Source organism: Heteronotia binoei, chromosome 15 (genome assembly GCF_032191835.1).
Source record: "Heteronotia binoei isolate CCM8104 ecotype False Entrance Well chromosome 15, APGP_CSIRO_Hbin_v1, whole genome shotgun sequence".
In the NCBI taxonomy this organism is placed as follows: Eukaryota; Metazoa; Chordata; class Lepidosauria; order Squamata; family Gekkonidae; genus Heteronotia; species Heteronotia binoei.
In genome coordinates, this window is record NC_083237.1 from 43189226 (window position 1) to 43208977 (window position 19752).

Consider the following 19752-nt stretch of genomic DNA (forward strand, 5'->3'; position numbering starts at 1 on the left):
CCATCATTCATCTGCTATGGGTCAATTTAGGTCTGCCTCTAAATTTGTTCCTCCTACACATCATACACTCCCATATTCAGGATATTTTTCCATTCGAGAAGACATATGCTTTTTCCTGGTCCAAAGTGCAGTTCTTGTGCTAGCTTCTCCAAAGCGGAGTGCCTCCAGAACAACTGCACAGGCACCCACTGGGTCCAAACCACCCTGAATGACACAACCCCACATTCCAGAGACTGTCCCCTGCAAGAAGACATACAGTGGTGCCTGGTCAAAACACTAGTTCTGGCACCATACACTTTTATTTTGAGTGCTACCAAGAACTCTGTATTGCAAAGATCTGAATAAGGAAGTAGAACAAGTTCATGCCCTCTGAACCCAAAATAAGGTTTGGATCACCACACATCATACAACCCCACATTCAGGGAACTCTCCCCTTTGAGAGGACATATGCTGTTTTCTGTTCCAAAGCACAGTTCATGTGCTAGCTCCTCAAAAGTGGGATGCTCCTAAGACAATAGCACAGGGAAACACTGAGTCCAAGCTACACCCCCAAGCAGTCTTTGGACTACCTCAAATGACACATCCCCACACTTTGAAGACTGTCCCCTGTAAGAAGACATACAGTGGTGCCTGCTCCAGACACTGGTTCTGACACCAAAAGCTTCTCTTTGGAGTGCTAGGAAAAGCATCCCCACTATACCAAAAAATGATGTTTAGAGCACCACATATCATACACCTCTAAATTCAAGAAACACTGTCCTTCAAGCAGACCCATTGTAAGGATCCATGCAATCCACAGGAAAAAGGAGATATTGGATTTATATCCCGCCCTACACTCTGAATCTCAGAGGGGTCACAATCTCCTTTATCTCCCCACCCCCAACAGACACCCTGTGAGGTAGTGAGGCTGAGAGGGTTTTTACAGCAGCTGCCGTTTCAAGGACAACTCCTGTGAAAGCTGTGGCTGGCCCAAGGCCATTCCAGCAGGTGCAACTGCAGGAGTGGAGAATCAAACCCGGTTATCCCAGATAAGAGTCCGCGCATTTAACCACTACACCAAACTGGCTCTCTCCTGTCATTAGTGCCTTGGAGGCCTTGTTTTGGGGTTCAGAAGGCAGGAACTTGTTCTAGTTCCTTATTCAAATCTTCTTTGCAATACAGGGTTCTTGGTGGCACTCCAAATAGAAGTGTATGGTGTCACAACCAGTGTTTGGACCAGTACTGTATGTCTTCACAAGGGAACAGTCTCCAGAGTGTGGGGATGGGAGGGGGCAAAGAATATTTTGGGGTGCAGCTTGGACCCAGTGGGTGCCTGGGCAATTGTCCTGGAAGCACCCCACTTTGAAGCAGTCAGCACTTGGGACCAGGAAACAGCATATGTCCCCTGGGAGAGGAGAGTCCTCTGAATCTGAGTGTAAGATTTATGGTGGTCCAAACCATTATTTCATGATTCAGAGCTTTCAAACTCTCCTCAATATTTTGGTTAAATTTATTAAAATGTCACAAATAAGGAACTGGGAACCAACATTATTAAGCTGTGCCTTGCCAGAGACGGAGCACATTGCAGAGAGTGCTTCAAGGGTGAGGCTTGGCAGCTAGGGGAACTGCTGAAAACTTTTGAGTTTGTGTGAAGGACTGAAGGTGATTGTGGCTGATTGATTAGAGTGGCTGTGTTGCCCACCCTCTTTGTATTATTAAGCTGCGCCTTGCCAGAGAGCTAAAGGGCTCTTGGCCTGTGGCTCTTCGTCTGGGGGCTGTGTAAGGACCAGGAACCCAGATCCCTATTTCCTTGTGTTCCCAATAAGGTAAGTAGACTCTCCAGGCGGGGAGCCACATAAACAGGGTTTAAAAAGAGACTGCATATTTTAAAAAAAAGCTATCATGAAGGTAGAATGCCAGCAGGGGGGTGGGGGCTTTCCAGTGTTTTGCATTGAGTGTCACATGTATGACTATCTGCCCACAGGACAGAAGTCTTGGGTGTGTGCTCGATGCAAGGAGCTCCTGGTCCTCAAGGAACGAGTTCATACCATTGAGGCTGAGGTGACTGACCTGGAGAAGCAGAGACAGTCAGTTAGACACTCACGGAAGACTCTCAGGGACGTGTTAGTTGAGCCCCGATCTGAACGTGGCAGCCCCGTTGCTGCCAGGGAGCGTGAGGGTCAAGAGGGAACAAGGCACCGGGCTGAGGATAAGGGGAATCCACCCTCAGAAGGGACCTCTTCTTTGGTTGGTGAACGGGAATCCTTTCGCACCAAGGAACCATCCCTGGGCAGGGAGAGAGGGAGGGTCTTGGTGATTCGATCCTTAGGCAAGTAGACATCTGGATGGCAAAAACGCATACTGACTGTATGGTGACTTGCCTGCCTGGTGCGAAGGTAGCAGACATTACGCATGTAGTAGATAGGCTGATAGACAGTGCTGGGGAGGAGCCAGTGGTCGTGGTGCATGTTGGCACCAACGATGTGGGGAAATGCAGTTGTGAGGTCCTGGAGGAAAAATTTAAGCTGCTAGGCAGGAGACTTAAGGCCAGGACCGCCAAGGTAGCCTTCTCGGAAGTGCTACCTGTTTCACGTGCAGGGCTGGAGAGACAAGCACAAATTAGAAGTCTCCATGTGTGGATGAGATGATGGTGCAAGGAGGAAGGGTTTAAGTTTGTTAGGCACTGGGATGCTTTCTGGAACAAGTGGGAGCTGTACAAAAAAGACAGTCTCCACTTGTCCCCGGATGGAACCAGGCTGCTGGCGCTTAAAATCAAAAAAGTGGCAGAGCAGTTTTTAAACTAAATCTAGGGGGAAAGCCGACAGGAGATGAAATATCTCTGGTTCGGGAAGACTCATCTCAAAGAGATGAATGGTTAGCTGATACTTTTCTACCGGATAATGGAACAGAGTTGTCCACTGAGACGGTGACAAACAGAATGGACTGCCTGCCAGAGTCTCGAGGTGGCAGGAGGAAGGTGGCAGGCCTAGCTTGCCTGGGAAATTATAGATGTTTGTATGCAAATGCTAGAAATCTTCGAAGTAAAATTGGTGAGTTGGAATGTTTAGTGTTGAGAGAAAACATAGACATTGTGGGAATTTCAGAAACTTGGTGGAATGAGGAGAAGGACAGGTTTCTTACCTGTAACTGATGATCTTCGAGTGGTCATCTGTGCAGTCACACACATGGGTAATCCGCAGGATCTGCCCTGACCTCGGAGAATTTCAAAGCAATCTTTAGCGTAGCTCTGGCGCGCCTCCCTCTCGTCCTGGGGAGGAGGCATCGTCTGCGCATGCCTGGACGAGGGGGAGGTGCTTAGCCACTCAGTTTCTTCCTGCCACCGAACAGGTGGAGATGTCCACGATGAGTGTCCAGCAGCAGGGAAGGCTGGGTGGGTTTGTGTGACTGCACAGATGACCACTCGAAGATCATCAGTTACAGGTAAGAAACCTGTCCATCTTCTTCGTGGTCTCTATGCAGTCACACATATGGGTGATTAGCAAGCTATTCCCTCGGGAGGAGGGTGCTGGACCTGTAAGAAGGTGTGAGGTTAGGTGAGAGAGATTAACGAGAGTGTTACTCACGGCCAGTCAGTCGAAGATGGAACGCAGTACGGCTTGTCCGAAGGACGAGTCGCGTCGAGCACGAACGTCAAGAGCGTAGTGCAAGGCGAAGGTGGACGGAGAGGACCAAACTGCGGCGGCACAGATGTCCTCTATTGGGATGCCCCTTAGGAATGCTGACGAGGTAGCGACAGCCCTGGTAGAGTGCGCTCGTATGTGCTCCGGGAGTGGCTGCTTCACCAGTTGGTAGCACAACTTAATGGCGGCCACGAGCCACTTGGAGAGTCTTTGGGCAGATATTCTGTTGCCCATGTTGTGAGTTGCATATGTGACAAAAAGTCTCGAGTCCTTTCGGAATTGTCGAGTCCTGTCTATGTAGAAAGCCAGGGCCCTGCGGGCATCTAGGTTGTGAAGGGCTCTCTGGCCTGTATCCGTAGGATGCTGAAAGAAAGCTGGTAGAATTGAAGGCTTTCCTAGGTGGAAGGGTGAGACGACCTTAGGTAGAAAGGAAGGGTCGGGGCGGAGAACCACTCTGTCGTTATGGAAGATCGTGTACGGTGGGTCTGCTCTGAGAGCACAGATGTCGCTAGCTCTCTTGCCCGTGGTGAGTGCCGTGAGTAGTGCTGTCTTCCAGGACAGTAGGTGGAGCGGGATAGAGGCCATGGGCTCAAAGGGTGGCTTCATGAGTTGACTTAGCACGAGAGAGAGGCTCCAAGTCGGTAGAATTTGACGGATTGGGGGGTGTAGGCGAATGATGCCCTTGAGGAAAGCCTTGGTGGCATGGTGAGAGAAAACTGTCACACCCTCGATGCGAGGGTGGAAGGCAGAAATGGCTGCCAGGTGGACCTTCAGGGAGGAGTAGGAAAGTCCCGTCTTAGAGAGCGCTAGGGTGTAGGATAGGACTTGAGAGATGCTAGCGCGGTTGGGGTCAAAGTTATGTTGTAGGGCGTAGTGAGTGAAGCGTTTCCACTTGAGTGTATAGGACTTTCTGGTGGATGGCTTCCTGGAATTCACTAAGACGTGACGGACTTCAGGGGGGAAGTCTAGAAACTGATTCTCCAGGCCGTCAACTTGAGTGACGCTGGGTTGTGATGCAGGACTTTGCCGTGTTGTTGTGAGAGTAGGTCCTGTGCTTGTGGAAGTGGTAGAAACGTGTTGTTGGACAGGAGTAGCAGGGTGGTAAACCAGGGTTGACGTGGCCACCAGGGAGTTATCAGGATACAGTTGGTGCGATCCAGCTGTATCTTCTGTAGGACTCTGGTGATGAGTGGAATTGGAGGGAAGAGGTAGTGAAGAGTTCCCTTCCAAGACTGAAGAAATGCATCCCCTCGGGAGAGTTTGGATGGGGGTCCTCTCATGTAGAAATGGGTGCATTGGGCATTTGATGGAGATGCAAACACATCTATTTCCGGGGTACCGAAGATCTTGAAGATCCGACGGATGTACTTGGTGTTGATGGTCCACTCGTGGTTGTTGGTAGAGTGGCGGCTCAGGGCATCTGCTTGTACGTTCTCTATTCCTGGTAGATGGACGGCCTTGGCTGATGCTCCAGTGCCATAGTGCTAGGGCCCTCTTGCAGAGTCTGGTGGAGGCTGTGCCGCCCTGTCTGTTGATATAGAAGACCGTGGCGATGTTGTTGGAGGTGACCTGCACGTGGCTGTTCCGAAGTGACGGTAGGAAGGACTTCAGAGCTTTGTGGACTGCAAGTAGTTCTAGGCAGTTGATGTGGAGGGAGCTTTCGTAGTCCGTCCATTGGCCTTGAACTGTAAGGTGCCCCAAGTGGGCTCCCCATCCCCACTTGGAGGCATCTGTGGTGACGATGACGGAGGGGGGTGCCTGCTTGAATGGCATTCCCGTACGGAGGTGTCTTTCTATCGTCCACCATCTTAAGGACGTTATGATGTGTGGTGAGAGGGTCAGCAGCGTGGACTGGTGCTGTCTGTGAGGGTGAAAAGTCCTGATGAACCATAGTTGCAGAGGTCGCATGTGAAGTTTTGCAAAGCACAGGACTGCCGTAGTGGCTGCCATTAGGCCCAGCATCCTCTGGTATGTGAGGGCTGGTTGCGAGCGGTGGGCAATAATTGCGCTGGCCAGCGACTGGATGCTGCGTGCTCTGTCTTGTGGTAAGGAAGCTGTTTGAGAGACCGTAGAGATGTCTGCTCCTATGAATTGGATTGTCTGAGTAGGAGTTAGTTTGGACTTTGACAGGTTGACTTGGAGGCCGAGTGTGGCCAGGAGGGAGAGGGTAGTGGAGACGTCCAGTTGGAGCTGTTCTCTTGAGCGGGCGACGATCAGCCAGTCGTCTATGTAAGGATAGATTGATATGTTTTGCTGACGTAGTGCTGCTGCCACCACAGCCATGCATTTTGTGAAGACTCTTGGTGCTGTCGATAGGCCGAAGGGGAGGGAGCGGAATTGGAAGTGCTGTTCCCCGATGGCGAACCTGAGGAATCTTCTGTGATGGTGATTGATGGTAATGTGGAAATAGGCATCCTGTAGGTCTATGGATGCCATCCAGGATTGTTCCGGAATGAGTGGCAAGATTGACTGAAGGGTAATCATGCGGAATTTCTTGTAAGTGATATGGAGGTTGAGTTTGCGGAGGTCGAGGATGGGACGGAGTCCTCCATCCTTTTTGGGTACCAGAAAGTAACGGGAGTAGAATCCGGTACGATGGTACTGTGGTGGCACCGGTTCTATCGCGCCCTTGTCCAGCAAGGATGAGATTTCTGTTTGTAAGGGCGCGGATGGTGGTGTGGTGAGGAATCTGTGATGTTTCGGGGTGGATGTGAATTCTATTATGTATCCCCTTTGTATGATGGCCAGGACCCATGAGTCCGATGTTATGGCCTCCCATGCGGGGAAGAATGGCTGTAGTCGTGTGTGTGGGTGGAGGTTTGGCTGAGGGGGGGGGCCTGGACGTCTTGAGGCAGGATGGTCAAAGAGACGATTTGGAGGTAGCTGGGGCCTTTTTAGATGTTTGAGGTCGTGGCCTGTGCTGAAAAGGCTGTTTCGGTTGTGTAGGCTTGCGTCTCCATGTTTCCTGCTGTCTTGGGGACCTAGAAGTCTTGTAATAGCTTGGTTTCCAGTTCCTCTGCCTGCCGAGGTGAGGTTGGTGTTGTGAGACGCCTAGTCTCTTGGCTCTTTTCCTGCTGTCGTCTACGGACGTAAGAATGTCATCCGTAGTCGCGTTGAACAAGCCTAGGCCATCGAAAGGTAGATCCTCAATTTTGTACTTAATGTCAGGTTGGAGGGATGAGGATCTGAGCCATGCATGTCTGCGTAGGGCTATGGCCGAAGCGAGGGTTCTGGAAGAGCACTGTGCAGCGTGACATGCTGTATTGATCTGCTGCTTACTCACTCTGGCTATTTCTTGAAGAGCATTGGCAGCTGATTTCTGGGATGCCTCAGGTAGGGAGGGGATCAAGGTATTGAGGTAGTTTGTTAGGTTGTATGTGTAGGCCGAGAAATATGCCATGTAATTATGTATTTTGGTTGTGGCAGTGGTTAGTGAGTATATCTTCCTGCCAATAGTGTCGAGCTTCTTGCCTTCCCTCTCTGGGGGTACTGGGTGCCTTGTTTGTTTCGACTTCGATGAAGAATGCACAATCATCGAGTTCAGGGGTGGGTGGCTGAATAAGAACTTCGATTCGGGTGCGTGCACTTTGTACAGGGCTTCCATCCTTTTAGAAGTTGGAGGTACTGATGCAGGCTTATCCCATGCCTCCTTGAGGGTTTCAAGGTGGACGGGGAGCATTGGGAAGGAAGAGCTTGAAGGAAGGTCTGCATGGACCAAGTCATACACGACATCCGAGACTCTGGGTGCGTCGGTGTTAAGTTTGATGTTCAGGGAATTTGCCATGTTTGATAGGAGGTCAAGGTACGACTTGGGGCGTTCTGATGGTGACAGGTCCGCTGGTTTGGCTATATCAAAGGCCGGGGAGTGTAGGTCTGAAGCAGAAGAGTGAGCAGAGTCCGAGAGTCTGCATCGGAGTCGTCATCGGACTCGTGAGGCAGTTCAGTCGGAGGTTCCCTGGTCGGGGGCTGTTTGGCGGAAGCGGCCGATGTGGACCTAGTCGGTGAGATCGGCTTCGGCTCGAAGTTAAATTGGGGCTGCTCTCAACGGTACCAAAGGAGTTCCTCGTAGCGGGGGTATTGCCTGCCCGGAGTCGGGTCTCGGTATCGTGTCCGATCAGCTGAGTCGACACGGTCCCGGTAGCGAGGAGAGTCGTGGTGGCTGCGGTAGGAGCGGGCTCTCGAGTCCGAGTGGTGGTAGGCGTCGAAGGAAGGGGATCTCCCGTGTCGTCTTCGGTCCCGAGGAGACGGCGATCTGGACCTTGACGGAGAATAGTAATGGTATCTCTCTCTCCGGCGGCTGCGAGATCACTGGCGACTGCAAGATCGTGGTGTGCGAGGACGAGGTGGTACATCTCTCAGGGTCGAAGGGTCTCGGGTTAGAGAGTGAGCTTCCAGTGGTTGGGTACGGACGTCTTGGAAGGCGTGTGGGTCGATCGTATTACGTCGTTGGCTTCTAGTGGAGGCGGGTGAGTCGACATCGAGTATCTGTTGTGGTGGAGAGGTGGTTATCGATGGGGATTTGGAGGAGATGCGGACGATCTCTAGTGGCGTAATAGCTGGAGTCGATGTCGATGTCGATTTCGAGGCCGGTATTCTCGGGATCGAGGTGCTGGAACTCGCGATCGGGATCGACGGCATCGGCTTTGCTGTGCTCGAGCTCGTGGTCGGGTTCGAACCCGGGGTCTTTGCACGCGGGTCGGACGGCTTGTGTCCCGTTTTAGACTTCTTCGGGGTCTTGTCGTGAGCGGAGTCGGAGCGGCGGCGCTTCTTGGCGTCGTCGGACTTTTTGGTGTGCTTCCCGGACTTAAGCTTACAGGGACCTTGAGCCACGGAAGCTGCCGGCTGCGCCATCCCCGAGAGAGGTGGGGAAGATGGCTGCTGTGCCACGTGGGGCATGGTTGGTCGCAGGGAGGATTCCATAAGATGGCTCCTGAGCCTCGCGGCGCGGTTTTTGCGAGCCTGGTTTCCGAACTGGCTGCAATGCACGCAGGTATCCGTGCGATGGGCCTCCCCAAGGCAGAAAAGGCACAGGGAATGGCCGTCTGAAGATGGGATCTTGGAAGTGCAGCGGATGCAGCGTTTGAAAGTTATTTTGTCTCTTCCTTCCATCCGCCCAGGGGGGGGGAGAGATGGGGGGGGAAGGCCGAAAAAACAGTAAGAAAGTCTCTTTTTTTTTTTTTAAATACGATACCAGAAGGTGAAGGAGAGGTGAAGATCGAAGAAAGGATGCGTTGGATGTAGATTGCAGTGAAGAATCGGGAGAATCAACGAGGTAGGTGTGATCCGGTCGGCGGTAAAGAAGAAACTGAGTGGCTAAGCACCTCCCCCTCGTCCAGGCATGCGCAGACGATGCCTCCTCCCCAGGACGAGAGGGAGGCGCGCCAGAGCTACGCTAAAGATTGCTTTGAAATTCTCCGAGGTCAGGGCAGATCCTGCGGATTACCCATATGTGTGACTGCACAGAGACCACGAAGAAGATTCAGTGGGACACGGTGATTCCTGGATATAAGTTATACCGGAAGGATAGGGAGGGAAGGTTGGAGGTGGAGTGGCTCTGTATGTCAGAGAGGGCATACGGTCCAGTAAGACAGGTCAGAGAATTAGACTCCCTTATAGAAATGCTTTGGGTTGAAATAGAGGGCCCAAAAGGCAATTTAACTATGGGATTTTGTTATCGCCCACCAAATCAAAAGACAGAGGACGACTATAATATGATGGAAGGCTTAAAGATGGTGGCTAGATGAAAAAACTGTGTCGTCATAGGTGATTTTAACTACTCGCAGATTGATTGGGTCAATATGTGTTCTGGTCGAGAGAAAGAGACTGAGTTTCTAGACGCTCTCAATGGCTGTGCTATGTAGCAGATGGTCACAGAACCTACCAGGGGTGGGGTGATCCTGGATTTGGTCCTAAGTAATGCCCAAGACCTGGTGAGAGATGTAAAAGTGATTGTGCTGCTTGGGAGCAGTGACCATAACGTTATTGATTTCACTATTTGTTTAAATAGGGAGTTGCCCCAAAAGACCAGCACAACCACGTTTAACTTTAAAAGGGGTAAATTCTCTGAGATGCGGAGGCATGTGAAGAGGAAACTGAAAGGAAAGGTAAATACAGTCAAAACCCTTGGGGAAGCTTGGAGGCTATTTAAAAATACAATCCTAGAAGCTCAGATAAAATATATACCACAAGTTAGGAAAGGTACAAACAGGTATAAGAGAAGGCCTGCATGGTTAACAAACAAAGTAATGGAAGCTGTAAAAGGTAAGAAGGACTCCTTTAAGCAGTGGAAAGCTAGTCCAAGTGAAATTAATAAAAGGGAACACAGGCAATGGCAAATCAAATGCAAGACTGTGATCAGGCAAGCAAAAAGGGACTATGAGGAGCATATTGCAAAAAACATAAAGACCAACAATAAAAATTTCTTCAAATATATTAGAAGCAGGAAACCAGCCAGGGAGGCAGTGGGGCCCTTGGATGACCAAGGGGTCAAATGATTACTGAAGGAGAATAGGGAAATGGCTGAGAAGCTAAATGAATTTTTTGCCTCCGTCTTCACTGTGGAAGATGAGAAGTGTTTGCCTGCTCCGGAACCATTTCTATTGGAAGGGGTGTTGAAAGATCTGAGCCAGATTGAGGTGACAAGAGAGGAGGTCCTATAACTGATGGACGAATTAAAAACTAATAAGTCACCAGGTCCGGATGGCATACATCCAAGAGTTCTGAAAGAACTCAAAGTTGAACTTTTGGATCTCCTGACAAAAATATGTAATCTTTCATTGAAATCTGCCTCCGTTCCTGAGGACTGGAAGGTAGCAAATGTCACCCCCATGTTTAAAAAGGGTTCCAGAGGAGATCCAGGTAACTACAGGCCAGTCAGTCTGACTTCAATACTGGGAAAGTTGGTAGAAACCATTATCAAGGACAGAATGAGTAGGCACATTGATGAACACAAGTTATTGAGGAAGACTCAGCATGGGTTCTGTAAGGGAAGATCTTGCCTCACTAACCTGTTACATTTCTTTGAGGGGGTGAACAAACATGTGGACAAAGGAGACCCGATAGATATTGTTTACCTTGACATCCAGAAAGCTTTTGATAAAGTTCCTCATCAAAGCTCCTTAGTAAGCTCGAGAGTCATGCAGTAAAAGGACAGGTCCTCTTGTGGATCAAAAACTGGCTAATTAATAGGAAGCAGAGAGTGAGTATAAATGGGCAGTCTTTGCAGTGGAGGACGGTAAGCAGTGGAGTGCTGCAGGGCTCAGTACTGGGTCCCAAGTTTGTGGATGACACTAAATTGTTCAGGGTGGTAAGAACCAGAGAGGATTGTGAGGAACTCCAAAGGGATCTGTTGAGGCTGGGTGAGTGGGCGTCAACATGGCAGATGAGGTTCAATGTGGCCAAGTGCAAAGTAATGCACATTGGGGCCAAGAATCCCAGCTGCAAATACAAGTTGATGGGGTGCGAACTGGCAGAGACTGACCAAGAGAGAGATCTTGGGGTCGTGGTAGATAACTCACTGAAAATGTCAAAACAGTGTGTGATTGCAATAAAAAAGGCCAACGCCATGCTGGGTATTATTAGGAAGGGAACTGAAAACAAATCAGCCAGTATCATAATGCCCCTGTATAAATCAATGGTGCGGTCTCATTTGGAATACTGTGTGCAATTCTGGTCACCGCACCTCAAAAAGGATATTATAGCATTGGAAAAAGTGCAGAAAAGGGCTCTTTAGCTTGAAGAAACGTCGACTGCAGGGTGACATGATAGAGGTTTACAAGATTATGCATGGGATGGAGTAGGTAGAGAAATAAGTACTTTTCTCCCTTTCTCACAATACAAGAACTCGTGGGCATTCAATGAAATTGCTGAGCAGTCAGGTTAGAACGGATAAAAGGAGGTACTTCTTCACCCAAAGGGTGATTAACGTGTGGAATTCACTGTCACAGGAGGTGGTGGCGGCTACAAGCATAGCCAGCTTCAAGAGGGGGTTAGATAAATATGGATAAAAATATGGACCCTCATGTCCTCCCATCTTCATTTGCCAGCAAGACAGGCATGGATCAGGTTATAAAGAGGAAGAGGGACAATGCTGTTCATCATTAACACAAAACATAAAGAAGAAAGTGTCTGGAAATTTAATTCGCTTTGTAAACTTTTAGGGCAGTATTACACAGGCTGTCCTTCTTTCCATCTGTATTTCTATTTCCCCACCCTCCTGATTGCAATGCTGGTTATTCCTTTGAGGGGGTGGGTGTGTTCGCACTAAGAGGCTGGAGGAAGGAAAGTGTTTGGGCAGGAACTGCTGCAGGGTATTCATTCAGTGGCTAGCAAAGAGAGGAGTCCTAAGCAGGTCTACTCAATGTGGCTTACTCCTAAGAAAGCTTTCTTAGGATTACACTGAAAAGGACCAAATCTCCCAACTAATTTTAATGGGCTCTTTTCCTAGAAAAATGACTAACTGAACATATTAACCATAAATCCAAAATGCACACTTTAAGAACTAACTCATATATTACCAAGATATTTTCCCATAATCATTTAGAAGCATTAAAAAACACATTGTTCAGTATTTGACAGTTTTTTGTTCAGGTTTCCCTATTTAAATCTTTTCTTTGGTATCAGTCTGATCTGAAGACCTTCAGCATAGGTGTAATGATTTGAAGTTTTATGTATATTTTTCTTTAAATGTTTGTAAGTTTCAGAATAAAAAGGGGAGTGAGGGGGATGAGTGAGTGACTGGTGACTGAGAGTGTATGGGAGGAGCTACAAGAAAAATTGTAGAGAGAGAAAGCAGCAGTTAACAGTCAGTTGTTGTCAGTCAGCAGTTGTCAGTCAACAGAAAAACAGTCTGAAGAGTCTGAGAGATCTGATTTCTATAAAGTTCAGTTAACATAACTGAAAGAGCAGTCTTCTGATAAGAATCCACCGGAGTGCTGTGAAAAGCATTAGGATTTTCGGGAAGAAAGTAGTGCTACTTATAGAGGACATATTAGTGACTAGAGAGAGTCAAATCCTAATATTGTCAAAATACTATAACAGTGTGAGAGAAAGAAGCTCACAGAAACCTGAGTGAAAAGAAAGGAAAAGATTTAATTGAGCAAAATATATTAAAGCTTGGACAAGGTACGTTCTGAAGAGAAAGGAGGATTTGAATGAGAGGTGTGATTGTGAAGAGAAAGAATGTGAAAACTTAGTCAGAGGTTATTAACATACACCATTTTATTTACTGAATAGATAAGTTGCTAAACATCCTGAAACCAATATGCTTCTTGTACAAATAAAGCATTATTTTTTAACGTAAATCTGGAGTCATATGCTATTAAAATACAAACGTTTCATTCTTAGGACCACATAGTCCAACAAAGGGGCCTTGGAGCGCAGGCACAATGCTATGGGAAAGGTTAAATAACAAGACTGGAATTAAATTGCCAGTGGCCGTGTTAGAGAGAGAGAGAACAACAAAGTTAAAGACACACCTTATCTAACCTCAAAAAACAAAAGAGAGTAGTCATGACAGCACACTATTCACACTCTTGAGTATTTTAAAGGGTCCCCCCAGGTGGTATTATGGAAGAAGTCATATCATGGGGTCCTCCAGCATGATTTGGGAATCCCAATATTACTGAGAAGGCATGCTGCAAAAACATGGGGGTACTGTCATACCATGGAGATAACACCAGGGCTTTTTTGAGCAGGAATGCACAGGAACACAGTTGTGGCTGGTTTGGTGTTGGGGAAGTGGCCTAATATTGGGATTCTTTCCAGTACAAATGAGTTCCTGCTGGGCTTTTTCTACCAAAAAAAGCCCTGCGCAAAATAATAGTGGCATTGTGAGTATGGCCTAATATGCAAATGAGTTCCTGCTGGGCTTTTTCTACCAAAAAAAGCCCTGGATAACACTAGAAGGGGCTCACCTGTTTTCAATACTTTAATCTTCACTCTGGAGACAAAGCAGTGAAGATCCTGAATAGAAACAGTCAATATTCTAGTAGGAACAGCAATGCTCTCAGTGGTACCACTCTGAAATGGGTTTGGTTCCAAGGTTCTGTTCCCAGTGGTGCTGTGTCCATCTGGAATGACTATGCCAAGAGGACAGAATACCCCTGTTATGAATCAGGCTGCACACCTGGTTTCTACAGCCCAAAACGTGGCTCCTACTGTTTGTATCCTTATGGAAACAAGGAATATAAGACTTCCCAGTTCCGGCTTTTGGTAAATGAAAACAACTTCGAATCACTGAAGTGGCAAAAGGATTCCTGGGGTGATGTTCCATTGAATTCTATAAACAGCTGCCCAGGATACCAAACATATGTATGGGAAAATAAATACGGCCTTGGGAAGGTAGTCCCCCAACATAAGGCTTTCTTTATAGGGATAAATGGTAAGGCATACTGGTATAAACATTATGATGTTCTGGTGGTTTACAAAGACTATGTCTCACAGCACATTTACAATGTTCATTATATGAAGGAAAAGGGGACATACACCAATCAGGCCTTGACCTTAGTTTCCATCAGAGTCACCAACAAGAATTGTAAAGCGGTGAAGAAAATTACCTCACTATCCAAAACAATAACAAATGAACATCGCTGGGATTTTAGCACTTCCATCTCAATAGGTGTGAGCACTAGCATAACCGGAGGGATCTTTTCGATAGTGAATATGGGATGGAGTCTCAGTAGGGAGAAAATGTTCAGTTGGAGTGAGGGGTCTGCAATGACCAAATCAGTCACATTTTCAGAAACGGTAGAAGTTGATGTTCCCCCTAACCACACGTGTGAGGTGACAAAGGAAGGCCAAAGAATGTATGGGAACATTCCCTTCACTGCAACAGCGACTCGTGAATATCGCAATGGGGAGAGACGAAGTGGCACTGTCCAGGGAGTCAGTAAAAATACTATTGTGGCACATGTGGATACCTATGTAAAGCAGTGCCAACCAATCCCAAATGCAACTCCATGTAAGTAATTAGGTCATGGGGATCTGCCAGCTTTATAGCCACATTAGCAGAAATCAAGAAGGGGAAATGTGCCATTGTGGCACCTTACAGACCAATGGGTTGGATCCAGCCTGCTTTTTCCAATCAATCTCATCCATTTTTCCCACTTACTGAAATCCCTGCCCCGCATGGCTTTTGTCCATTCAGGTACCATGATCCCCAGTTTAGCCTTTTTGGATGTCAAAGGGGATCACCTTCTCCTTTTTTTTTAGCAATGGAAAAGCTGGCTGAATGAACCCAATGGGTTCATCTGTAGCCTGAGGTTTAATAGGCATCTTGCTGCTACATTAGACATATTAATTGGAAAGGTGAATGTTCCTATTTCTACAGAGTTTATTCTGCGTCATCTCAACAAAAGATGACTGCTGTCTTATGTTATGCATGCTTACTTAAATGCATGTCTTATACTAAATGAACATCCTTCCAAGTAGCTATGTGAGAAAGTGCTCCAGTACCTTTCATCCTCTTATTTATGAGTGGCTTTCTGCTATCAAGTTGGTCTCCTTCACCAGTTTCAGCTGTCCAAATTCTATGGCTCAGCAGAAAAACAGACAGCTAACAATCCTTTAATTATTTGAATCTTTCTTAAACATTTATCCATGTGAAGATCCAGACGCTGTTAAACTGTTAATTTAGTTCATAAGTCATCAAGGAACCAATGTGAAATCAGCTTGCTGTTGCTTCTTAGCCATACATTAGAAAACAATAAAGAAAATGTAATTTTCTTGAATCTGTAGTTATCCAGGATTTTTTTTCTACCAGAATGGTGTTGGATGCCTAAACGTTTTGAGCATTCTCTTCTTTAGTCAACATTTAAATAAGCTTTTTTAAAAAAATTGAACAATTTCAAATACAACATGCTTTCGAAAGAGAAATGGAAAATCCACATAGTTCAAGAAAGAAAATATATCCAGGGTGCTGGGTTAAAAACATTCACTCATTCCAAAAGGAACAGAAAATAGTTTTTATGAATTCCAAAATTTCTATTTTTTCTACTGAAAAAAGGGGAAAGTCCTCAATTTTTTCATGTTATACACATTGAGTTTAAGGGGGTTTTTTTCCCTGTCCCTGCCATTTGTTTAAGACTGTATTCACTTCATTTTGTTGTGTGCTTTCATGAAATATCAGAAGCTCACTGAGAAATCAAAATGGATCTTACCCAGGCAGGAAAATCCAGTTGTCAATTATTGTAATAGTGCAATAACTCATAGTACAATGGAATATACAACCATGTGTGGATACAATCTCTCTACCAAAAGAGGATGCTTAAAACAATGTGCATTTCACCCAGACCCTGTGGAGAATGTCCATTTAAAATGCTGCAGGGGTCTGATTCTGCTCAAAAATGTGGTGAGTGGAAGGTCTTCTGCCTTCTGCCCATACCATTTTTTCAAGCTAAAATGGCCCCAGCAGAGAATTATGTCTCCTTTTGTGGATCTGCTTGTTAAAAAAAAAATCTCATGTAGTTTGGCCCTCAGTTACATGGCTGAGACTGTAAGGGAGTGAGAGAGAACCTTCACACACACACACTTATCCATCCACCTTTCCTAAAGAAGAAAAATTGCACAAAGTTTTGGACTTTCACTCCTGCCTGGATTAAACATAGTCCATGATAATACATCTCCTGAGGCATAAATTTCTTAGTCCAGACTCCCTAAAATGTTCAGCTACAAGTTAAGCAATTCCATGGAAATAAACCACACTTGAGACTGGATGGGGAAGCTAACACTGTCATCCTGTGGAGTTATGCATTTTTAGGTGCATTAAAGTCAATGCACTTTAACAGGTGTAACTCTGTTTAGGATGGCACTTTTCAAAAGCTTTGAAAAATAAGTTCTGATTTCTCCTGATGGACGGGTGTGAGCATCTCTATTATTCATATGCTTACTTCATTTATGTCCCACCTTTCTCCACAAGGGGGAACCAAAGCTGTTCATATCATTTGCCTCTCCTCCATTTTATCCATTCTGTCGAGGCCAAGAATATGTGACTGGCCCAAGGTCACCCAGCAAGCTTCAATGGCAGAGTGGAGTTTTCAATCTGGTTCTCCCAGGTGATCTGAAACTCTGGCCACTACGTTATGCTAGTTCTCACAAACAGAGGTATCTTTCATTTTAAGCGGTATTTTAAAGTTTAATTCTGATTGGAATATTAGATTTCAATCTCTCAGCCTAACCTACCTCACAGGGTTGTTGTGACAGTAAAACAGAGGAAGAAGAACACAGTTTGTCACCTGACCCCAGAGGAAAGGCAAATTTAAAAAAAAATGTGATAGATTGCATCCCTGCATCCCAAAATAGCCGTCTTGAGACCATCACTGGAGAAAGGCAGGTTAAAAATATCTTAGATAAATAATAAATCACTGTTCCATGAAAGAGATCTGCTACTTTCATGGGATTCACAACGTACATAGCTGAGTCTGCCCAGCAAATCACTTCTTATGCAACTAGCCAATAACCACCTTACATAAACAGACCCAGAAATATTAGCCTATCACTCACAAATCCACGCATATTGCATGCATAACTTTTTTGCACAGGTAGCCAGAGTACTATATATGCTCTGACCACACTCTGCATACACGCTTTGGACCCAGTGAAATCTACAGGACTTACAGACCTCAGTTCTAGACCAGGTTGTATCCAATTATGCAACCTAAGTGCCGCTGAACATGTAAGATCGACACTTTTTCACATCCTTCTTTAACTAGAGTCAAATGTGCGGGGAAGTAGTGCTTCAGCACCCATGCCAACATTACAAACACACCAAGACGTTCCACATGTGTCTCTCCTCCTGCCACACTCCTCATGTGCCAGATGAACCCCAGCGCTGCTCACAGAAACACCATGACATTCACACGTCAGAATTTCACCAGTATCACATTAAAAGCATTCTCATCCATGTTTTTCTTTCACTCACCCTTCACAGTTAGGAAAGATTCCAACAACTGTAACACACATCCTGCCATGAAACTATGACAAGCAATGCACGAACACTATGCATATTGAAAAAAATCTACCTTGAACCAAGGCAGGGTATAAATACTTTAATACATAACTGATTTTAAAAGATATACCAGCCCAACCCTTCTTTTGAGCCTAGGCTTAATCCCTGCATTCAGGGCATGGGCTCATGCTTTTAAGCTCAACCATTCTGCACACGTGAAGAGCACCATTTCCTCCCACACATCCAAAATCAAGAGGCAGCTTTTCCAGGTTAGACTGCACAGTACCTAAACACACTTGGCACTTCTTGCCATCTCTGAAGCACACATACTTCATCAACCTCCCAAGAGCAATTCCCATCAGCTTCCTCGTCACACACTTTTCCACACCACCATAGCTCCCCGAAGCTCACAAAATTCCATCCCAGCTCTTCCAGACGGACAGCTTTGGCTTCTGACCCACAGTCAAATGTTAACCCCTTTTCCTGAGATTTGGGGCCGATCACAGATTGGCCAGTTGTCCCCCTTCTTGTACAACTTCGTCCTTTCTGTGGCTATGTTGTGGACCACAAAAGAGGACAGGAGACAGACATTTCTCACAGTCTCTTGAGGCAATTTGTGGCTCCCTGCTGTGGCTGATCTCCTTGGCCCTGCCTTTCCAGGTCAGAGTCTCAATTAAACACGATGGTTAACCATCCCACTCCCAGGTCCAGTGAGAAGAGAAGGAAGGCTGCGTGTCCCAGCTAAGCCTTCTGCCAATTCACCTCGGCACCGTTGTGAGTGCATATCTCAAATACGATCCACCCAGCCACCCCTCCCCGCCTGACTGGGCAGGGCTCCGGCTGCCTGCAGCCGGCGGAGTCGTCCCTCCCCTCCATCAGTGCAGACACGGGCACCCACGTACCCAGCATGTCAGAGAGCCCCAGCCAAAGGGAAGCCCCCGTGGAGGGACAAGAAGCCCCCACAGAAGAACCCCCCTGTGCCGAACTAAAAGCTGCTGCAGATAAATGGTAAGTCAGACTGAGCGGGGAGTAAGGGCGAAGGGGCATTAAATGCACTAGTGGGAACGCACCAGGCAGGTACGCCTTGAATACTGACCCCCTCCCTGTGGACATGAAAACCCTAGGGAGGTGGTAGTAAGTGAGAATCAGGAACAGAGAGCTCAGAGAGGGGAAAGGAACGTGCTGCTGCGGGCACATAGTGCATTCATGCGATAAGCAAGGTCATTTTAGGGCATGAGAGCCAGCAGCATGGAAGCGGTCCCCCGCTGAGTCTCCCCTTTGCCCCCTGCTATCTTTCAACAGCACACTGTGAGGTGATTCCAGGTCAGGTGTGCCGAGTTGAACATTAGGACATGGACAATCCCATGTGGCACGTAGAAGATGGCAGAGGACGCCTGGGGGAAGGGGGGAATGCTTATGTTGAGAAGAACATGAAGGAATCTAAGCAATTTTTGGAATCTCAGGGTGTGGCATCTTGGTGTTTCTGAAAGACATAGGCTGGAGGACCCAGAATTACGACTTACTTGAGGTGGGAATCCAACCTGAGAGGACCCCTTCAGTGCTCCTGCAGCTCATATGCAAGTGCATATTGCATAACATATTGAGAGCCAGCATGGACTCTACTCTGGAGAACTGGGTTTGATTCCCCACTCCTCCTCCCCATGAAGCCAGCAGGGTGACCTTGGGCCAGTCACAGTTCTGTGAGAACTCTCTCAGCCCTACCTACTTCACATGGTGCCTGTTGTGGTGAGATGAAGGGAAGGCAATTGTAAGCCATTTTGAGACTCCTTAAGGTAGAGAAAAGTAGGGTATAAAAAACAATTCTTCTTCTATAATGGAGAACAGGAAATAGTACCTCCACCTCTAGATTAAAAATAGAACTAAATTCATTGTGCCTTGAGACCACTGTGTCACTCTTTTGACCCTGTGCAGCACAACTCTCCTTCACACCCGTGTGGCAAAACTGATTTTGCAGGGTCCCCATTCTAGCACTAGGGACGTAGAATAGTTCCAAAGCTGTCCAGATCCCAAGCTGCTACACCCTAAAAAAGAGCTCACCTGTTCAGACAGATGCCACAAACCACCCAATAAAAACAAGGTATAATTTACCCCTCTTATCACTACAATATTTTAGAGATGTGTCTAAGGCCTTTGGTAACTAAACTCTTTGGTTTTGCCTCTTAAAGC

The 19752-nt window shown here is 46.9% G+C and overlaps 1 protein-coding gene across 1 annotated transcript; it reads left to right on the plus strand.

Moving 5' to 3' along the window:
- The first annotated feature begins 8969 nt into the window (after positions 1 to 8969).
- Positions 8970 to 14645, plus strand: LOC132583606 (natterin-3-like). Its single transcript, XM_060255228.1, has 2 exons — positions 8970 to 9039; positions 13567 to 14645. Exons 1-2 carry the CDS (start codon positions 8970 to 8972, stop codon positions 14586 to 14588), a joined length of 1092 nt encoding a protein of 363 aa, XP_060111211.1. The 3' UTR covers positions 14589 to 14645.
- Positions 14646 to 19752: the final 5107 nt, after the last annotated feature.